This window comes from Somniosus microcephalus, chromosome 4 (genome assembly GCF_052327205.1).
Source record: "Somniosus microcephalus isolate GS21.2 chromosome 4, FLI_Smic_1.0, whole genome shotgun sequence".
Classification (NCBI taxonomy): domain Eukaryota; kingdom Metazoa; phylum Chordata; class Chondrichthyes; order Squaliformes; family Somniosidae; genus Somniosus; species Somniosus microcephalus.
Genome location: NC_140990.1, coordinates 207,817,088 through 207,839,947, shown reverse-complemented (window position 1 = coordinate 207,839,947; position 22,860 = coordinate 207,817,088). Strand labels below are relative to the sequence as shown.

The 22,860-nt window shown below is 44.1% G+C and overlaps 1 protein-coding gene across 5 annotated transcripts in view; it reads right to left on the bottom strand.

The window, feature by feature from the left end:
- Positions 1 to 811: 811 nt before the first annotated feature.
- The window catches only part of LOC147120179 (diacylglycerol kinase beta-like), a 752,216-nt gene continuing 730,167 nt past the window's right edge, over positions 812 to 22,860 (bottom strand). For 3 of the 5 annotated variants that reach the window (XM_085985737.1, XM_085985736.1, XM_085985738.1), the window contains 3 exons: positions 15,231 to 15,351; positions 14,960 to 15,020; positions 812 to 2,306 (listed from right to left, as the gene is read on the bottom strand). In XM_085985737.1, the coding sequence (XP_085841863.1) occupies positions 2,208 to 2,306; positions 14,960 to 15,020; positions 15,231 to 15,351 (281 nt within the window). In that variant the 3' untranslated portion in view covers positions 812 to 2,207. The remainder of the gene's footprint in view (positions 2,307 to 14,959; positions 15,021 to 15,230; positions 15,352 to 22,860) is intronic. The other 2 variants (XM_085985741.1, XM_085985740.1) reach the window with 2 other exon arrangements.

Genomic DNA, 22,860 nt, shown 5'->3' with positions numbered 1-22,860 from the left:
CTCATGGATGGGACGATGGTGCACTATTCTCTGCTCATCCTTCTCGACCTCTCTGCAGCCTTTGCCATGGTCGACCACACCAGCTCCCTCCAATGCCTCTCCTTTGTTGTCTAGTTCAGTGGGACTGCATTCACTTGATCCCATTCTTAACTATCTAATTGCAGCCAGAGTGTCTCAGCAGTGGCTTCCCACCCTGCACCATTACATTACCTCTGGCATCCCCCAAAAATCTAACCTGGGACCCCTCTTGAATAAATTCACATTCAGGGACAGAATCATTCAATGTAACCACTTAGAGTAGCTTCTATATCTGGAAGAGAGTTAATGAGCTTGGAAGAGAGAAAGACCTTGTTGGTAACTATCAAAGATAGCAGATTAAGGATATCTCAAAACCAAAGCAAAAAATTATCTTCTGGAAAGAATGGTAAATATTTTCCATTACAGTATATTGTACAGTGACCATAATTATGCAATTCTACAACTTGGCTTCGGAGACTGATAAATAAATACTGGCCAGTATTACATTGTAAGACACAAAAATCAAAGCTAGAGCATCGTTACAGTCTTAAAGACTCAAGAGTAAGTAACAATTTAGTCGCGTTATCAGGAAATTATGAAAATGATGTTTCTTTTACGATACCAAAGGAATCCTTGAAGTAACTTGACAGAACTTATTGCCAATTCAGTGAGCACCATGACTTCAAAAAGCAATACAGAAATAACCTTTTGGTCCATCGCAATCTCATATTAGTCAACAAATTTTAGGTAACATGCAAAAGTTTTGTTATATGCCTGGAATATAATAATGACATTCAGCAAGAGTCAGCTGCTTTTTTTATTTTTTTTAATTTGTTCTAAAACAATATCCATTTCAGGTTACATATAAACATGGTACATAACAGACCTACACAATACCATGCAAGCAGCCAAAAGCAATTCAATTGACAAGGGAGAACATGACATAGGCAGACTTTATTTTACATAACTTTCAAACTTATACCAATATACAGGTAAGAAAACTCTAAGTTATCCAAACAGCTAAAAGTAAATATCTTCTAACAGCTTTACAGTACATTCAAAATAGATATGGACCTTCTCACCATACTAGTAGTGTGTTTAGTGGCATTTCTATTCATGAACCTTTTAACATGTAGCAAACACAAAGAATATAAAAACAAGTGCTATGTATTTGGCTTCTTTTACCATTTAGGACCTATTTAATTTTTTAAAATAATTATTGCACCTTTTATGTCCAGACACATTGTTAAGGCTGATGATTGTAAACTGACACACAGAACACACAAGCCTACCTTTGCCACTGATATACTACATCAAAGATGATAGTCTACACGTAAACACAACCAGTGCTGATGCATAGGTTTAACTTGAATACCAATGATGTTCTGCAACCATGTATATGATGCACACACACAGGTCTGGCCTCTAAGCACAGCTTCCTCTGAATGTCGGTACAACTATGTTACTTAATAGGTTTCTCAGTCTTTGCCAATTTTTAGAAATATTGACATATAGCCGCTTAATTGTATTTTACCATAACTTTCTATAGCTATGCCAATGATATCACTGCAGAAGGAATGATTCACCATTAGATATTGTCAAGTTTTGACAAGATACTATGGGTGTTTAATTGGGGTACAGAACTTGCAGTTTCAGAGCATTAGTACAATGCACAATCCCGCAAATCTCTTCTTGCTGTTCCAGAACTGCCTGCAGTTCTGAGATGGTTACATGGAATAAATGGAATATTGATAGGCAATGTGCATGGTCTGAATGAGAGAGCTGAAGTGGATCATTTTATTATTGTAGCACTGGTGAATCTGGATCACATCATGAAGCACTGCACCACGTTTTGAGGGTCCTGTTGCATTGTTCCTAAGAAGACACATGAACAAAGCTTTGGATATGGAAACTTCTTGGTCTGACATACACCCAAGTATTTGCTGATTCCGTCCATTCTCAGAGAGTTTACGGTTTCACTTTATAGGTCCATTTAAAATAGATAGTACAAAGTTATTTTCATTCAAGTCCAACTCACGTGTTGCTATTATACAGTATTTGAGTCCAATGACTCTGTGCTACAAATGTAGAGTAAAAATAAACAATTCCAAAGTAAAAAGAAAATATTAATTTGTCCAGAGGGCTTCCTTGTAACATTATAATCTTCAGCTGTAACTTTTTCTGTACGCTTAATCTCTGCTGCGGTTTCTCCTTTTCCAGAAAAATAAACTTGCCTTTGCAAGAGGCCCCAAGAGCATGGGTACCTGGTTTCTGTGTGTAATTTTGATCTGGAAAATAAAATGAAGAAACAGACAAGCCTTAAACTCAGTAATTGTTAAGCAGCACATTATTTACATGTTCTGCTTTTTAACAGGCTAAGCATCGAGTTAAACACAAAACCACACTTATGGACTAAGAGCCATAAAGCCATTAATTAGAATTTATACAGAAAATGTTTCTTCCTTTTTCTTATCTCATTCCAGCCCCTCCATTCCAAATTGGGTTTGGATTTGTACTGGGGTAAAAGTGAGTGCACAGGTTTCACCATATTAAAGGATGAGAAGGACCGAGGGCAGCTGGGGCAGCATTAATGCTACAACAAAGGGAAGAACTGATTAACCTATATACAGAAAGGCATCTATATCTCTGCCACCAAAAGCATAGAAAATGTATATAGTCATCAGACTGGTGGGATTGCTTTTATTCAAAGATAATTAAATCTGCTGACAAAAGAGGTGTTGTATGGCGGCGGGAGGACCTCCAACTGGCTGAGGCTGAATGCCAATTTCTGATAACCCCTTTGTAATAGAGCCACCTGGTGGACTACTGATGTATATAATAATAAAGCCATGTGCAGTACAGTTCTTACTGGAAGCCATGTTGTGCTGTTGTATATATGTGCTGTGTCTCAAGATATCATAGTATTGGCGATGAGGATGCGACTGCGGATTCCCTAGCTGAAATTTTTGTTGGAGGATAATCCTGCCAACCGATGGAGGGACTGTTACAGGTTTTTTGTTTTGCAGAAAAACTTAAAAATCCGAGGTAAATTTCGAGCATACCTGGCCGAACTGCTGACGTTGCCACAGTCCAGATGACCGGGCCTATGGGAATAATAGAGCGCTTGAGTGAGTTCCATCGTGACCGAGAGATTTTTGGAGCGTATGTGGAGTGGCTAGAAATGTTTTTTGCGAATAGTATTGTCGAAGTCCCCGATGATGTAAACCGTAACCAGGCGGTTTTAGAAATTAAACGGGCTATTCTTTTGAGTGAAGCAGGCCCGGAGGTGTATGAAACCCTGAAAAATGTGCTTGTTCCCGCCAAGCCAAAGGACACGCAACTAAAGGCCATCCTAACCAAGTTAGAACAGCACTACAGTCCTGAGCCCCTGGAAATTGCTGAAAGTTATCATTTTGGAACACGTGATCAATTAAATGACAAGGGTATCAGTGAGCACATTGTAGCAATAAAAAAGCTATCCATTCACTGTCATTTCAGAAACTTTCAGGACCGAGCTTTGCGTGACCGCTTTGTTTGTGGGTTGAAAAATGAACGTATCAGAAGTAAATTGTTGACAACCCCTAACTTGACTTTTGACTTAGCTTGTCAGACAGCTATGTCGATGCATATGGCTGCCCGATACTCCTGAGTGTTCCGTGCCATTTCCAGTCGTCAGACAACCATGGTGAATTGGCTGCAGGCTACAACTAAAAGGCAGTTGGGCCCCAAGGCCTCAGCAACTGGCCAAGGTAACAATGCATTGAAGTCATGCTATCGGTGCTTGGGACAACACATTGCTCAAAGCTGTCCATATGTGAAGGCAGAGTGTTTCTACTGCAAGAAAACTGGACATCTCGTGAAGGCGTGCCGACAGAAGAGTAAACCGAATGGCAATGCTAGAAGTAGAAATCGCCAGACATTACATACCGTTGAAGAGATGCAGCAGGACGAGGAGTTTCTGGAGATTCACGTCATCAAGAGCACGAAGGTTTGCGAGTTATCGTCATCCAAGTAGATGTCGCAGGAACCAGGATACCCCTGAAAATCGACACTGGTGCAACTGTGAGCATAGTACCGGAATCACTATATTGCAACAAGTTGCTTGATTATTGACTAGAGAAATCGAAGGTAGAGATGCGAGTCTACTCAGGAGAGCAAATCCCTGTAGTAGGAAGTGTCACCATACCAGTGAAGTACAAGGATCAGTGTCAGAGCTTGCCTCTCATAGTAGTGGCAGGAGACAAGACTGCCTTGATAGGTAGAAATTGGTTGGGATCACTGAAGCTGGATTGGAATGAGATTTTTCATGTGGAAGCAAAATTTGCATCAAAAGATGATGTCATCAAGCAGTATCCGAAGGTGTTCAGCGAAACGGGCAGTCCGATTCAAGACGAGTGTGCAGAAGGACGCATGACCAGTTTACTGCGAGCCACGTCTTGTACCATACGCACTCAAGGAGAAAGTTGAGCAAGAACTTAAAAGACTAGAAACTGAGAACATTATCTCTAAGGTAGATCTGAGTACATAATTGGGCAACACCCATTGTTGTTGTACCTAAGTCAGATGGTAAGGTAAGGTTGTGTGGTAATTATAAGGTAACCGTACACCAGGTTCTAGAGTGTAATCTACCCAATACGTTGCCAAATGTGGAAGATTTGTTCAAACGCTGACAGGTGACCAACTCTTTTCGAAGTTAGATCTAACAAGCGCCTACCTACAACTCGAGTTAGATGAAGAGTCCAAGTCATGCTTGACTGTAAATACTCATTGAGGTCTATATCAGTTCAATAGGCTACCATTTGTAGTGTCTTCTGCCCCCAACATATTCCAGGGGGTGATGAACCAAATTTTGCAAGGGATTGAAGGGGTAGTGTGTTATTTGGATGACATACTCATTTCAGCACCAAACAGGCAAATCCATGATGAGGTGTTGAATGAAGTGCTCAATCGGCTAGACAAGCATGGAGTACGAGTGACAGCTCACAAGTGTGAGTTGTTTCAAAACTCAGTGGAGTACTTAGGGCACAGATTAGACAAAGATGGTTTACATCCAACCAAGGGAAAGCTGGATGCAATCAGAAATGCACCCACTCCCAAGAATGTCTCTGAACTTCAATCATTTTTGGGTCTTTTGAATTATTAGGGATAGTTCCTCCTAAACTTGGCTACATTGTTACATCCACTGAATGAGCTGTTGAGAAAACAGGTCCCCTGGATGTGGTCAAAAGAATGTGACACAGTAGTCAAAGAGTGTAACAGCCAGTTAGTAGAGAGTACCATGTTAGTTCACTATGATGTATCTAAGGAGATCAAGCTAGCGTGTGACACCTCTCCTTACGGAGTTGGGGCAGTGATCTCTCATGTACTAGATAGTGGGGAGGTGAGGCCAATTGCTTTTGCTTCACGCACTCTCAGTGCCAAGTGAGCGGAATTATGCGCAGATCGAAAGGGAAGCTTTGTCATTGATTTTTGGGGTCAAGAAGTTTCATAAATACTTGTTTGGTCATAAGTTTACCATAGTTACTGACCATAAGCCACTGACAGCAATCCTCCATCCAAAGTCCCCAGTTCCAACCTTAGCTGCAGCCTGAATGCAGAGATGGGCTTTGATTTTGTCAGCGTATACATATGACATTGAGTACAGACGATCAGCTGATCACAGTAATGCTGATGCTATGTCCAGGTTGCCATCCCCATCACAAGTTACACCCAATAAGGAAGAAGTGTTCTATTTCTCATACATTAATGAGCTGCCAGTCACAGCTGAAGAGATTGGTAGGGCAACCAAATGTGACCCAATTATGTCAAAGGTGTATGATTACATAAAAATGGATGATCAAACCAAGTATCAGAAGAAGACATCCATCCATACTTCGTTCGTAGGAATGAATTGTCAGTGGATAAAGATTGTATCATGTGGGGAGCAAGGTAGTTATCTCAAATAGGTTCAGGTCTAAATTGTTAGGAGATCTTCATGACCAGCACCTGGGAATGTGCTTTGCACGCAGTTACTTATGGTGGCCAGGTTTAGATAAAGAGATAGAGTACATAGTCAATCAGTGTACAACATGTCAATCGGTAAGCAAGAAACCACCATCAGTACCATTACAGCCATGGAAATGGCCTTTAAGAGTTGGGAAAGGTTACATGTAGATTTTGCTGAGCTTGAAGGACAGCAATTGTTCATAGTGATAGATAGTCACTTGAAGTGGGTGGAGGTGTTTCCGATGTGGATAATAACAACAAGCAAAACACTAGACAATTTGCGAAGTTTTCTTCATACGGCCTCCCAGAAGAAATTGTGTCTGATAATGGGCTGCAATTTTGTTCAGAAGAGTTCACACAGTTCATGAGCAGAAACAGTGTGAAACATACCAAAGTTCCACCGTACCACCCTGCTTCAAATGGTGCAGCAGAGCGCACAGTACAAATTGTCAAACGTGCTCTCATCAAGCCAATCCAAATCCAAAGAAACGTCAGTTGTCATTGGACCACAAACTGGTAAAGTTTCTGATTACCTATCGGAATACTCCTCATACCACTACTGGTAGGAAACCAGCAGAGTTGTTTCTCAAACAACAGCAACGAACCAGGTTCTCGTTGTTAAAGCCAAACTTGGCATAGTCTGTAGAAGAGAAACAATCAAGGCAGAAAGAGAGTCATGATAAAGGTAGAGTTAGAGAGAGAAGTGTGAAGTTGAACCAGAAGGTTAGAGTGAAGAACTATTACCATAAATGGTTAAAGTGGTTACCAGGAAGAGTAATGAAGATATGTGGCCCTCGCACATATTTGGTCAAGATGTTTGATCATGGAAAGATTAGGTTTGTTCACATTGATCATATCTTACCTACAGATGTGGACGGAGTTGAAAGCTGGGATGATTCAATTTATTCTGATGAGTCAGATAGTCTTGTTACAAGTAGAGTACCAGTAGCAAATCCTACATCAGACGTACCAGAAACAAGTCCAAGGCAAAGTCAGAATTTAAGTCTGAGCCCGAGTCAGGCAGACAAACAGTCTGAAAGTGTAGAGAGTCCAAATGTAGATCAAGGTCAGCCCTTGGAGAAAAATTCTCCGCAGGCTCAGCTTAGAATGAGTCAAAGTCCTACAACAATATCTGAACGTTCTGTCCAAGAAAGAAGGTATCCTCTTCGAAACAGAAAACCAGTGGTTAAGTTTAATCTGTAAATGTGGAAAATAAGTTCATATCTTTTGTTTGTGTTACAAAATTCTATAGTAAAATTTGGAAACATAAAATGGGTTCCATTTGAGAAATGTATACCAAGAATTATGTATACCATGCAAGTCATGTATAATGATTATTTGCTATGATTAACTTCTTCAATAAAGGAGGAAGAAGTATAATAGAGCCACCTGGTGGACTACTGATGTATATAATAATAAAGCCATGTGCAGTACAGTTCTTACTGGAAGCCATGTTGTGCTGTTGTATATGTATGCTGTGTCTCAAGATATCACACCCTTCTATCTCTCTCTGGACCATGACTAAACTCCATGCCATCGTTTCCCAGACTGTTATCGATGTCAAATCTTCCCCTTACAGTCTCCATTATCTTTGTTCTCCAACCCCAAACAGCTCGTTTCTACCTCCCCCCCCCCCCCACCCCGACCCACCTGGCTGACTGATGGTTTAAGCCTGCTCGCGTCTCACTGAACTATATTTCTATTTTCTAGACTCTATCCTCGGCTTCCTTGTGCAGTCCCTCCTACCTAGGTCTGTGACTCCTCTATTCGCCAGCCCCTTTCATCTCCTTTTCACTATGGATTTCCAGTCTCTCTACACCGCTATTCCTCACAAGGGTGGTCTCTGGGCCCCCAACTAGACCTGTTCCACCACTACCCTCCTCCCCTGGCTGAACTTGTTCTTACCTTGAACAACTATGGGAACCGTGGGAACCTGCATGGGTGCCAGCTATGCCTGCCTTTTTGTAGGATATGCAGAACACTCTTCATTCCAATCCAACTCAGATCCCTTGCCTGACACCTGTAAGGACTCCATCCATTCTCCCAGTTTCTCTGTCTTCATTGCATTTGCTCTGATGATTCTACTATCCAAAGTAGAGCTTCTGAAATTTCCTCCTTTTTCCTCAGCCGAGGTCTCCCTACCACAGTGGTCTAAAGGATCCTTGATAACGTCACCTCACTTCCCAGTTCATACCTTCCCCCTAGTCTGGCCACATCGTTGTCTTCACCCTCACCTTCCATCCCACCAGCTTCTGCATTTTCCAAGTCATCTTCTGTCACCTTGTCCGTTCTTCCATCACCCCTACTTCCAGCTGTCCTTCCTCTGCACCTTCCCATGCAATCGCAGGAGACGCAACGCCTGTGCATTCACCTCCTCCCACACCACACTGTCCAGGGCTCCTCCCACATTACTGTCCAGGGTTGCAAGCACTCCTTCCACGTGAGACAGCAATTTCTTTAATCTAGTGTCAGCTGTGGCTCACTGGGTAGCACTGAGTCAGAAGGTTGTGGGTTCAAGTCCCACTCCAGAGACTTGAGCACAAAAATCTAGGCTGACACTCCAGTGCAGTACTGAGAGAATGCTGCATTGTCGAAGGTGCCGTCTTTCGGATGAGACGTTAAACCGAGGCCCTGTCTGCTCTCTCTGGTGGACGTAAAAGATCCTGTGGCACTATTTCGAAGAAGTCGTGGGCCAATATTTATCCCTCAATCAACATTTGTGAAAGGCGCTATATAAATGCAAGTCTTTCTTTTCTTTTAAAACAGAGAAGGCTAAGAGGAGATTTGATAGAGGTGTTTAAAATCATGAAGGGTTTAGATAGAGTAAATAAAGAGAAACTGTTTCCAATGGCTAAAGGGTTGATAACCAGAGGGCACAGAATTAACATTATTGGCAAAAGAACTAGAGGCGGCAGGAGGGAAAGCTTTTTTACGTAACGACTGATTAGGATTTGGAATGCACTGCCTGATAGGGTGATGGATACAGATTCAACAGTAGCCTTCAAAAGGGAATTGGATAAATACTTGAAGGAGAAAAAATTGCAGGAATACGGGGAAAGAGCGGGGGAGTGGGACTAACTGGATTGCTCTTCGAAAGAGCCAGCGCAGGCTCGATGGGCCGAATGGCCTCCTTCTGTGCTGTACTATTCTATGATTCTATTATACTGTACTCATTGCTCAGGGTGCAGTCTCCTCTAGACTGGGTACACCAAACACAAAATAGAGAACTGAGCATCTCCATTCTGCCTGGAAGTGCGATCCTAACTTGCATGTGGATCGCCATTTTAACCCCCCCCCATTTCCACTCCAACCTCCTACACAGCTCAAGTGAAGCCCAATGCAAGCTTCAAGAACAATATCTCAACTTTCTGATGGGTCTGCAGCCGCTGGGTCTGAACATTAACTTAATAATTTTAGATCTTAGTTACACCCTCCATTTCTTCACAGCAGTGAATGCTGGTGATAGGGGGAGTGTTTGCTTGGGGAGGGTAAGCATTTGGGTCAGAAATCCTTCATCACAGCACAGTGCTAGCAGAGCTCTGAGCCCATGGTGTGGATTCCTTCTTTTTCTTTTCTCGGGATTGGAAGATCCACTGTATTTTACTTGCATTTTCTGTTAATTTCATATCTGCTGCATCGGCAGTTCTTTTCTGTTTATTTTTCATGCTGATTTTGTATATGGATATCTCTTGTGTCTTTTCACCTTCCACTGTTTGCACATTTTTCTGTCCTTTCCATATATTTGTGTTATCTCACTGATGATCTTTTATATTCCCGCTTTTCTATTAAGCAGTCTGCAATTCATTTAACTCCCTCCCCAGTAACTGGTATGCTAGTTGCTTCCCTCCCCTTTCCTCCCCTTAATTTTTCAATGTCTGATGCAGAGGAAACCCCTGAAAGATAACTTGTCTTTTCTCTTTACAGATACTGACTGAGACACTGTGTATTTCCAGCATTTTTCTGTTTTTATTTTTGATAATGGAATAATTGGTTTCCAATTATAAAAAGTCTGATGTTCCATTCCTGTTTTGCTCCAAAATCTGCATAATCAGAAAGGTCATTTTTTTAAAATCATCTGTCTGTATTTGTGATTTACTAAAAATAAATTCAGAATTGTTAGTTGACAGTAAATAAAAAGCTCGAGCAAAAGCAAACAGAGTCTGCACAGAACGTCGGAGCATTACTGTAGCTGTTCTGTTCCAACAGTGTGGTTGGGGGGGTATTATTCCCAAAGGAAATTGCAAACAAGAAAATAACAGTGATTTACATATTTCCATTACTCCACCTAATATTCACTTTAACACTGTTAATAAAAGGTAGTAGAAAGGGGGAGCAGGTAAATGCCCCTGGGGTATATTTTGCAACTCCTTTCTCTTGGTGCAAAGCTTCATGCGACAACAGCATATATTGGGAATTCTGAGTGCACAAGTCAGTGTGCCTCACAATTTTCCACTGATCACTTTTAATTAACGGAAAATTGTGTGGCCGCGAACTGGGCATTGCTGACCTCCCACCTACATTCACATGAAGCTCTGTGCCGGCAGCACCAAATTCCTTAATGTGCTGTGCATGGAGTGGTGGGCTATGGGTTAATGCCCATGATTCCCCACATGGTAACTCCCGACCTTGACTGTGCCAGCAAGGTGAGGCACTGAGCAGATGGTAATCTGCTTCCCCACACCCCAGGGCTGCTCTTGCACATGTCCTAGTGGTCAGATCCAGACCAGATTTGGCAGAAGTCTGGGAACAGGTTGCTAGGAGTGGTGTGCTGAGAGAAATCCAAAAGGGGGGATTAAATGTAGAATTAGGCAACTTGTTTTTTTAAAGAAAAAGTAAAATGTTTAAAGAAAATAATTTGGCAGACAAAATAAAACGCACTTTGATGAAAAATGACTTTCACTACTCAAAATATTAGACAGTACAGGATTTCAAATTATCAATGGGCCATTGCTGATTTTTAATTACATTTATCCTCCGTGGGGGTAGCCAATGGAAATGAAGTTGGGCGGGATGTATAACGGGCAGCCGACCCGCTACCATCATTTTGTGCCCCCGCTGAAGTTGAATTTTATCCCCCATCTGTCTAAAGGAAGCCCTAAACATTTATTCGGGGAGTATGAGTAACATCCCTCCAGGAGCTGTATGCTCTCTAAGTCACGTGATCTTATCCCAACCCCATATGCAGATTCCCCCCCCACAGACGTGTTCTGTTATTGGTCATCTGCAAAAAAGTTTACGGGAGTCGGAAGAACAGCAGAAGTTTCAGCTGCCGGTACTAAGGCGAGCACTATGGTGAGTACTAAAGTGAGCACTAAATTGAGCACTAAGGCATGTACTGAGGCGAGCACTAAGGCATGTACTGAGGCGAGCACTAAGGCACGGACTGAGGTGAGCACTAAGGCACGTACTGAGGCGAGCACTAAGGCACGTACTGAGGCGAGCACTAAGGCACGTACTGAGGCGAGCACTAAGGCACGTACTGAGGCGAGCACTAAGGCACGTACTGAGGCGAGCACTAAGGCATGTACTGAGGCGAGCACTAAGGCACGTACTGAGGCGAGCACTAAGGCACGGACTGAGGTGAGCACTAAGGCACGTACTGAGGCGAGCACTAAGGCACGTACTGAGGTGAGCACTAAGGCATGTACTGAGGCGAGCACTAAGGCACGGACTGAGGCGAGCACTAAGGCACGTACTAAGACGAGCACTAAGGCACGGACTGAGGCGAGCACTAAGGCACGGACTGAGGCGAGCACTAAGGCACGGACTGAGGCGAGCACTAAGGCACGTACTGAGGCGAGCACTAAGGCACGTACTAAGACGAGCACTAAGGCACATACTGAGGCGAGCACTAAGGCACGTACTGAGGCGAGCACTAAGGCACGTACTAAGACGAGCACTAAGGCGAGCACTAAGGCACGTACTGAGGCGAGCACTAAGACACGTACTGAGGCGAGCACTAAGGCACGTACTGAGGCGAGCACTAAGGCACGTACTGAGGCGAGCACTAAGGCACGTACTGAGGCGAGCACTAAGGCACGTACTGAGGTGAGCACTAAGGCACGTACTGAGGCGAGCACTAAGGCACGTACTGAGGCGAGCACTAAGGCACGTACTAAGACGAGCACTAAGGCACGTACTGAGGCGAGCACTAAGGCACGGACTGAGGCGAGCACTAAGGCACGTACTAAGACGAGCACTAAGGCACGTACTGAGGCGAGCACTAAGGCACGTACTGAGGCGAGCACTAAGGCACGTACTAAGACGAGCACTAAGGCACGTACTGAGGCGAGCACTAAGGCACGGACTGAGGCGAGCACTAAGGCACGGACTGAGACGAGCACTAAGGCACGTACTGAGGCGAGCACTAAGGCACGTACTGAGGCGAGCACTAAGGCACGTACTAAGACGAGCACTAAGGCACGTACTGAGGCGAGCACTAAGGCACGGACTGAGGCGAGCACTAAGGCACGGACTGAGACGAGCACTAAGGCACGTACTGAGGCGAGCACTAAGGCACGTACTGAGGCGAGCACTAAGGCGTGTAACTAAGGCGAGCACTAAGGCACGTACTGAGGCGAGCACTAAGGCGTGTAACTAAGGCGAGCACTAAGGTACGTACTGAGACGAGCACTAAGGCACGTTACTAAGGTGAGCACTAAGGCACGTACTGAGGCGAGCACTAAGGCACGGACTGAGGCGAGCATTAAGGCACGTTACTAAGGTGAATCACTAAGGCACGGACTGAGGCGAGCATTAAGGCACGTTACTAAGGCGAGCACTAAGGCACGTACTGAGGCGAGCACTAAGGCACGTACTGAGGCGAGCACTAAGGCACGTACTGAGGCGAGCACTAAGGCACGTACTGAGGCGAGCACTAAGGCACGTACTGAGGCGAGCACTAAGGCACGAACTGAGGCGAGCACTAAGGCACGTTACTAAGGTGAGCACTAAGGCACGTACTGAGGCGAGCACTAAGGCACGGACTGAGGCGAGCATTAAGGCACGTTACTAAGGTGAATCACTAAGGCACGGACTGAGGCGAGCATTAAGGCACGTTACTAAGGCGAGCACTAAGGCACGTACTGAGGCGAGCACTAAGGCACGTACTGAGGCGAGCACTAAGGCACGTACTGAGGCGAGCACTAAGGCACGTACTGAGGCGAGCACTAAGGCACGTACTGAGGCGAGCACTAAGGCACGTACTGAGGCGAGCACTAAGGCACGTACTGAGGCGAGCACTAAGGCACGTACTGAGGCGAGCACTAAGGCACGTACTGAGGCGAGCACTAAGGCACGTACTGAGGCGAGCACTAAGGCACGTACTGAGGCGAGCACTAAGGCACGTACTGAGGCGAGCACTAAGGCACGGACTGAGGCGAGCACTAAGGCACGGACTGAGGCGAGCACTAAGGCACGGACTGAGGCGAGCACTAAGGCACGGACTGAGGCGAGCACTAAGGCACGTACTGAGGCGAGCACTAAGGCACGGACTGAGGCGAGCACTAAGGCACGGACTGAGGCGAGCACTAAGGCACGTACTGAGGCGAGCACTAAGGCACGTACTGAGGCGAGCACTAAGGCACGGACTGAGGTGAGCACTAAGGCATGGACTGAGGCGAGCACTAAGGCACGGACTGAGGCGAGCACTAAGGCACGTTACTGAGGTGAGCAACCATTTTTATTGAGCTAAATCACCCATTCATTTCAAAGTCTTTACTGAGTTTAGGAACATTAACAAATGAAATGGTCTGCCATGTTAAATGCTTGCTGGCGGTCTGTTTTGCAGCTATTTGTACTTGCACCTTGTTTTTTTTTAAGTATACTCTCCTGAACCAAGGCTCAGCGATATGCGTCTTTTACTCTGTCCATGAGTCTTCTTGTATTTTGAGTATCTGTGACAAGAGAAATTGGAAGGTCTTCCTGAACAGTCAATGGGATTCTGTAAAGTTGTCCATGCTAGCTGAGCTGGAGAAATTGACACTTTTAAAAATCTCCCTCACTAGTTTTCTCCCCTCCTAAAGGTGCTGACTCTTTATACTGTTCCATGGACACTGATGGCCCTCGCCCAAGTGGCCATTGTTATCGACGGCAAACTATTCAACTGTGGGGATGGGGGAAAGTGGGCATCACAGACAGGCCTGATCCTGCTTTCACCCAGGATCCAAACAGGGATTGTTAATATGATCAGGGGCAGGAGCCCTGGCTGACTTTCTCCTCCTTAACCCAGGGTGCGAAGGTCAATTCTAGCTCTCCTACAGCAGCCGCACCATGGAACCATATCCCAGCAAGGAGTTAACACTGCAGGAAAGAAAGGAGAAAAAAAGAACTTGCGCTTATATAAAGCCTTTCACATCCTCAGAATGTTCCACAGTGCTTCACAGCCAATTAATTATAACCACTGAGCTTATGTAGGCAAACCTGGCAGTAAACTTGTGCACAGCAAGATCCCACAAACAGCAAATGGACGAAACACCAGTTAATCTATTTTTTGGTGGTGTTGCTTGAGGGAGGAATGTTGGTCAGGACGCCAGCAAAACTCCCAGCTCTTCTTCGAATAATCCTCAGGAACCTTTTACATCCACTTGATCGGACATACCATGGTTTAACCTCTCATCTGACTGCAGCACTACCTCAGTATTGCACTGAATAGTCAGCCTTGATTATGTCCTCAAGTCCTGGAGTGGGGCTTGAACCTACAAACTTTGACTCAGTGGCAAGTGTTCGTCCAATTGAGCTAAGCTGATGCTTATGGGAGGAAAACAATTGGTGGAAAATGTAGAAAGAAATTGTTTGACAAGATATTTCATGATTGCCATTTAACATTATAACAGTATTTTTAACTAAACATTAAGTAACACAAAGGGGAGGCAATGCTGCCAAGTAGGAGAAAGTAGATGTACTTATATTGTCACATGATAGCACAGCTACAGAAATAGGTAGAATTCACACTTACAGTACAAGGAGGCTGCATCCAGGGCTCCCCATCAATCTGCATAGGCAGCAGCTTAGTTGTTCTGTAAATAATTACATGCGGTTAGCTTTGTATTCACAGAAGGGGAGTTTTCTGTGCTATGCACATTTTTCATGGCTGACTAGTAACCAGAACAATGGTGGTGTGGGGGGCAGGTTGTAACATAGGGTTGTGTAAAAGCTCTAATGGGATCAGCTCATCTGAACAAACTGATGTGGAAGTCATGAGCAAACAGATATATTTGGACAACTACCTGATGGTGACGCAGGAACACTGAGCCAGGCGCTTCCCAGCACTCTTCAGTCCGGTGTAAATCTGCCCCATCTCCATGGCACCTTCCAGGCCAACAACCTCAAGCAACTGATCACTAAAGTCTGAAACAAACGTAAAGGAAAACTCAGCTCTTTTTGAAGGCAATGACTGTCACACTGAAATCCCAGAGTTATGCGCATGCTGTGCTAAAGCGATGGCAACCGTTTCTTTACGACTGAAAAAACTACCTGCCAACTAGACCTTCCACTTTGTTGCCCTGTTTGAAGCAATTTTATAACTATTATTATATAAACCTTTAAATATAAGTCAGGATATTTTTACTGATCCGTACGGTTGTGTGCACTGATTTATTTCTGTGGATAATAGTGATGCGCTACTTGTGCCATAATTCACTGTACCACCAACATTTGGTGTCATGGAGTGGTGTGATGTAGGTTTGATTCCTCTTCCCTCACTCCCACATTTGCTCTGAAGGAGGGAAAATTGCTGGGATCATTACTGCTGTGGCTCTAATTTTTAGCTCGAAGCAACTAGTTATAAAGTAAAAATAGAGTAGATAGGGAGAAACGATTTCCACGGGTAGGAGAGTCAGTAACCAGAGGTCACAGATTTAAGGTAATTGGCAAAAAATACAGGGGGGGAGATGAGGAGAATGTTTTTTTAGTCAGCGAGTTATGATGATCTGGAATGCACAGTCTGAAAAGGTGGTGGAAGCAGATTCAACAGTAACTTTTCAAGAATATATTCAATTCCCTTTTGAAAGGAGAAATTTCCAGGGCTATGGGGAATGAGGTGAGCGGGTCTAATTGGATAGCTCTTTCAAAGAGCCGGCACAGACACAATGCACAGAATGGCCTCCTTCTGTGCTCTATGATTCTATGAAAAACAGAAAATGCTGGAAACACTCAGCAGGTCAGGCAGCATCTGTGGAGAGAGAAACAGAGTTAACGTTTCAGGTCGCTGACCCAGTTCTGATAAAAGGTTACCGACCTGAAACTTTAGCTCTGTTTCTCTCTCCGCAGATGCTGCCTGACCTGCTGAGTGCTTCCAGCATTTTCTGTTTTTATTTCAGATTTCCAGTATCCGCAGTATTTTTGCTTTAGCTAGAAAGTAACATTGCTGGAGTGCACTACTTTGCTAGTTAGAACAGTCTCTAACCAGAAGCTGCAATCTCAAACAGGCATCAGTCAGAAGAACCAGATGATTAACAGGTGATAGAACATGGTGCAGAGTGGCACATTGCATTCAAACAGCTAAGCAGTGGCACTGGCTCCTGGCCCTGGTTTGATGAAAGATGTGCTGCAATGCCAGCCAAAAAGCAGAAATGCTTTGGTAGTTAAGGAAAAGCAAAGAGACAAGGAACTCTATTTTCGTATCAAATTCCAATAGCAAAATATCCTGTCACCTGCTTAACTACAAGTTTCAGCTCCCAACCGTATAAGGTTCAGATAGATTCCGAAGACAACAACAACAGCAGCTTGTATTTATATAGCACCTTTAACATAGTAAAACGTCCCAAGATGCTGCACAGGAGTGTTATAAGACAAAAAATTTGACACCGAGCCACCAAAGGAGAAATTAGGGCAGGTGACCAAAAGCTTGCTCAAAGAGGTAGGTTTTAAGGAGCGTCTTACAGGAGGAAAGAGAGGTAGTGAGGTGGAGAGGTTTAGGCAGGGAATTCCAGAGCTTAGGGCCTAGGCATCAGAAGGCATGGCCACCAATGGTTGAGCGATTATAATCAGGGATGCTCAGGAGGACAGAATTAGAGGAGCACAGATATCTCGGAGGGTTGTGGAGCTGAAGGAGATTACAGAGATAGGGAGGGGCTTGAAAACAAGGATGAGAATTTTGAAATCGAGGCGCTGCTTAACCAGGTGCCAATGTAGGTCAGCGAGCGCAGGGGTGATGGGCGAACGGGACTTGGTGCGAGTTAGGACACGGGCAGTCGTGTTTTGGATGACCTCAAGTTTACGTAGGGTAGAATGTAGGAGGCCAGCCAGGAGTGCTTTGGAATAGTCAAGTCTAGAGGTAACAAAGGCATGGATGAGGGTTTCAGCAGCGGATGAGCTGAGGCAAGGGCGGGCGACGTTACAGAGATGGAAGTAGGCGGTCTTTGTTATGCTGTGGATATGTGGTTGGAAGCTCATTTCAGGGTAAAATATGACACCAAGGTTGTGAACAGTGTGGTTCAGCCTCAGACAGATGTTCGGGAGAGGGATGGAGTCAGTGGCTAGGGAACGGAGTTTGTGGCGGGGACCGAAAACAATGGATTCGGTCCTCCCGATATTTAATTGGAGAAAATTTCTGCTCATCCAGAACTGTATGCCGGACAGGCAGTCTGACAATTTAGAGACCGTGGAGGGGTCGCGAGAGGAGGTAGTGAGGTCAGCGTACAAGTGGAAACTGACGCTGCGTTTTCGGATGATGTCGCCAAGGGGCAACATGTAGATGAGAAATAGGAGGGGGCCAAGAATAGATCCTTGGGGGACACCAGAGGTAATGATGCGGGAGCAGGAAGAGAAGCCGTTGCAGGTGATTCTCTGGCTACGATTAGACTAGTGGAAGGCCATCGAAGATTCCAACATCGGGCCTGTCCTATTGTGATGGGCAGAGTCACATCCCATGAGAAGGTGGAGTTACTGAATGCTGTGTTTATTGTAAGGTTATCTTTAAGCCAAGATCAGATACCAAAAGATCTGTCAAAATACAACTACTTACAAAAGGTTCATCTTAGAAAAACTACTGCTCTCAATGACAAAGGCACTCAAGATACAAAAGCACTTTCTGGGAAAATAGCTGCTCTCGGGATCAGCTGCTTCAGCTGATCCCATCAACCAGGGTTGTACTGTTTGAATAAGAAGCAGCAAACATTCTGCTTATCTATAAAAAGGAATACAGTTAGATCCTGATAACTATGATCCAGGCATGCTATTGTCAATTCTGCTAAAGTTCTAGGAAAGATATGCTGCAATTTCTCACTTACAACAATGTACAACCGGGATACCAATTTGGGCGTTTATATTTACAGCACAGAAACAGGCCATTCGGCCCAACTGGTCTGTGCTGGTGTTAATGCTCCACACGAGCCTCCTCCCATCTTACTTCATCTCACCCTATCAACATATCTTTCTGTTCCTTTCTCCCTCATGTAAATGCATCTAGGGTATTCGACTCAACCACTCCATGTAGTAGCGAGCTCCACATTCTCACCGCTCTCTGAGTGAAGAAGTTTTTCTTGAATTCCTTATTGGATTTATTAGTGACTATCTTATATTTATGGCCCCTAGTTTTGGACTCCCCACAAGTGGAAACATCTTCTCTACGTCTACCCTAGCGAACTCCATCATAATTTTAAAGACCTCTATCAGGTCATCTCTCAGTCTTCTCTTTTCTAGAGAAAAGAACCCCAGCTTGTTAAGTCTTTCCTGATAGTGAGAACCCCTCAGTTCTGGTTTCATCCTTGTAAATCCTTATTGCACTTTTTCCAGTGCTTCAATATTCTTTTCGTAATATGGAGGCCAGAACTGTGTACAGTACTCTAAGTGTGGTCTAACCAAGGTTCTACATAAGTTTAACATAACTTTTCTGCTTTTGAATTCTATTCCTAGGATTGGAGCAGAGTTCACTTGTGATACCCTCAAGTTCTTGGTTTTGACTTGGGGTAATTCTGATACACAATGCAAAGAGTGAGCAGGAATCCCTCCTTTTTTGTGTCACCTTTGATAAGGTACAGGAACCTTGGCCTTGCTTAAAAAGTGGTTTCTTGTGGCATACCTAGTGAGCTGCCAAACTAGATATGATTCTTCATAGAATGCAAGCACCAGGGTGCTGATTTTAACTCTGGGTAGGTTTTGGGTGGTGGATTCCCTGCTCATGCCCCGGTTAAAACTGCAATGGGGTCCTAGTGATGTAATAGGACCTCGATTCGCATAAATTTGAGAGACTTCCACCTGCTTTAGGCGGGTGCCTTATCTACCTACAGGTTAACATTGCAAATGGTTGCGATCTGAGTGGGTAAGTAACCTGCTCATTTTTAATTGCCCAATCACCCAGTTTACACTGGATGGCTAGTTTAAATTGACCCCACACTGTCAAACATTGTTAGAAACACTTGGAGAAGAATCCTCAAGAAAGCTTGCCCTGGGAATGGTAGGATTGCGTTTTGTCCTTTAATCTCTGGGATTGTGAATGAATACTGCCCAGTCTGGTGCAATGGAAATCTTTTGATGGTGGTAAGGGTGCATCATGTAAAAAGCTAGTGGTCAGTTCTGACAAGGGATTCAATAACTGACACGCCGACTTGTGTTCTCCCGACAGATGTTGCCTGCCTTGCTGAGCATTTCCAATGTTTTCTGTTTTTGTTGCTATTAACTAGGATCATCTGAGTCTGGTGTCCTAGTAGAGGGCCCATAGCACAATTTGGCAAAATTAAAACTAAATTGTCAATCTCAGAAGCCACAAGGATAGAAAATGGGAGTAAAAAATCACAATGATCTAGCAGGAAGTGTTCCTCTGAGGTTCAGTACATTGTGTGAGCAAGATAGGAGGAAGTTTACTCTTTAGCTGGTTATGTTATAATCTGTTCACCTCTTCCCTCTTTGTTTGTAACTGCCCTATAAAGAAGTTCTGATGAAAGGTAATCGACCTGAAACGTTAACTCTGTTTCTCTCTCCACAGCTCTAGCATTTTCTGTTATTATAATGAAGCTCGCCTACTTTCCTTTTCTAGTTCTGATGAAGGGTCTCTCCCTGAGCAGCTTTTCAGATACTAATGGATCTGATGTATATTTCCAACATTTTCTGTTTTTATTTCAGATTTTCATTTTGATCTTTGAAAATATTTGATGTTCATATTTAGTGCCCTAAATGGAATTGTATTTAATTGCCCAGTACCGGCATCATTCACCTTGTGAACACAAAAATATTCATAAGAAATTTTGGCCCTACTTGCCACCATCAATAATTCCAGTATTCTAGAAAACCCATCTTTGCCCAGTTGTGAAATAAAGTCACTCTGTTTGGAAGGCAGTGAAGAAAAAACTCAGTTGTTTCTTTTCTCCTCAGTACAGTCCAAGCCATACACACCAATGGTTTGATGAGGTCAGCCTCCACAACACGAAAGAGACATGGGTAGGCTATCCATCCTCTGCAAGTTATGACTGAGCAATACCACAAGACTTCTAACAGTTAAGTCACCGACGCCCGACCCCCCCCCCCCATGTTTATTCCAGGGTTACAGGAACTGCTGCATCTGCACCTCAACATTCTATAGCAGTCTAAAATATCTGTACAGAACATGAGTGGTAAATCTTCGTACGGAGTTTAAACACAGTTTAACATTCTTTTTTTGCCAACTTCCTCCTCTCCTGAATGCATCAACCCTCCGGTTTGCGAGGTCATTAGGGTTCCTTCAGAACTTTACCCAAGTATCCATATTTGATGTGTAAGCCGAAACACAGAGTGACATCAGGCTATTCAACTAGAAAAGGATTACAGTTAAGTCTGATCCTGTCCCCACTTAATGTCCAGAGATACAAGCTTTCCAGATAAAGATACTGCATAAAAATCAGGAGCAGGCTGATCATTCCCCTCAGAGCAGCGGAACTGAGGCCAATTGTATTAACCAATTGTTAGAGATCAGCTCAATCAGCACAGACTGGGAACTGAACCTGGTGCTTTCAGGTGCAGTACGAAGCAGGTTGGTGCCTTTACCCACAGGGCCACCAAAGAGCTTGAATGTGACATTAAATTGGATGTCTGTTACTTTTTGGTATTTTAGTATACGTTCAAGGCTTTTGTTTGTCAATGAACAAGACCAAATACTTGAAATCTCTGTTTTTATCACAGCTGTACTCTGTTGTATGCATCTAGCATTAAAACATGGCAATGTGGTGGTGCAGTATGTTACTGCTCCAACATGCTATGCTAAAGAGGGGGAATGTAAAGGCTTGCACCTGCACTTTCTTAGATGGTGAGAGCTTGATCACAGCCTTGGTATTAGGCAAAGGAGGAGTGTCTAGGATATGGGAACTTCTTCAGGGAGAGGAAACTGAGTGCTGAGTTTACCAGGATCACTCTCCAACACCTCCTAGCAGCTGTACTGCCAGAGGCTGAGCAGCACATGACCTGTCTATCTTTGTGGATGGAGAACAATGCTTAGCCCAGCGTCCTAAAAAGAGAAAATAAAATAAAATTTGAAAGGAGTGTTTGGGGTGGGGCTAGGGTAAATACTGTTTTTGTTACATTCTATTTCTATTCAAGAAAGAACTTGCATTTATGTAGCATCCTTTCACATCCTTAAGACATCCTAAGGCACTGGACATGCAATTAATTACTTTCAAAGTATATTCACTGTTGTTGTTTGCAGATGATACTAAGATGTGGGGGAAAGTAGTGAGTGAGGAGGACATAAAAAACCTTCAAGGGGACATAGACAGGCTAAGTAAGTGGGCAGAGATTTGGCAGATGGAATACAATACTGGAAAGTGTGAGGTTATGCACTTTGGCAGGAAAAATCGTAGAGCAAGTTATTATCTTAATGGCAAGAAACTGGAAAGTACTGAAGTACAAAGGGATCTGGGGGTCCTGGTGCACGAAACTCAAAAGGTTAGTATGCAGGTGCAGCAAGTGATTAAGAAGGCCAATGGAATGTTGGCTTTCATTGCTAGGGGGATAGAATATAAAAATAGGGAGGTATTGCTTCAGTTGTACAAGGTATTGGTGAGACCGCACCTGGAATACTGCATACAGTTTTGGTGTCCATACTTGAGAAAGGACATACTTGCTCTCGAGTCAGTACAAAGAAGGTTCACTCGGTTAATCCCGGGGATGAGGGGATGGACATATGAGGAGAGGTTGAGTAGATTGGGACTCTACTCATTGGAGTTCAGAAGAATGAGAGGCGATCTTATTGAAACATATAAGATTGTGAAGGGGTTGGATCGGGTGGATGCAGGGAAGATGTTCCCGATGATGGGTGAAACTAGAACTAGGGGGCATAGTCTTAGAATAAGGGGCTGCTCTTTCAAAACTGAGATGAGGAGGAACTACTTCACTCAGAGGGTGGTAGGTCCATGGAATATGCTGCCCCAAAAAGCTGTAGAAGCTACATCATTACATAAATTTAAAACAGAAATAGACAGTTTCCTAGAAGTAAAGGGAATTAAGGGTTATGGGGAGCGGGCAGGAATTTGGACATGAGTCTCAGTTCGGATCGGTCATGGCCCTGTGGGTAGCGGAGCGGGCCCAGGGGCCGTGTAGCCTGATCCTGCTCCTATTTCGTGTGTCTAATTCTGTTAGATTCAGGAGATGGTTCTGTGATAGTGGATTGGCGGTTAGGATCAGATCAGCCATGATCTTATTGAATGGCGGAGCAGGCTCGAGGGGCCGATTGGCCTACTCCTGCTCCTATTTCTTATGTTCTTATGTTAAACACAGCAGCCAATTTGCACACAGTAAGATCCCACAAACAGGAAATGAGATTAATGACCAGCTTTTGGTGATTGCTGAGGGAGGAATGTTAACCAAGACACTGAAAGAACTCCCTGCTCTTCTTCAAACAGTGCCATGGGATCTTTAACAATCTTGAACAAGCAGATGGGGCTTTGGTTT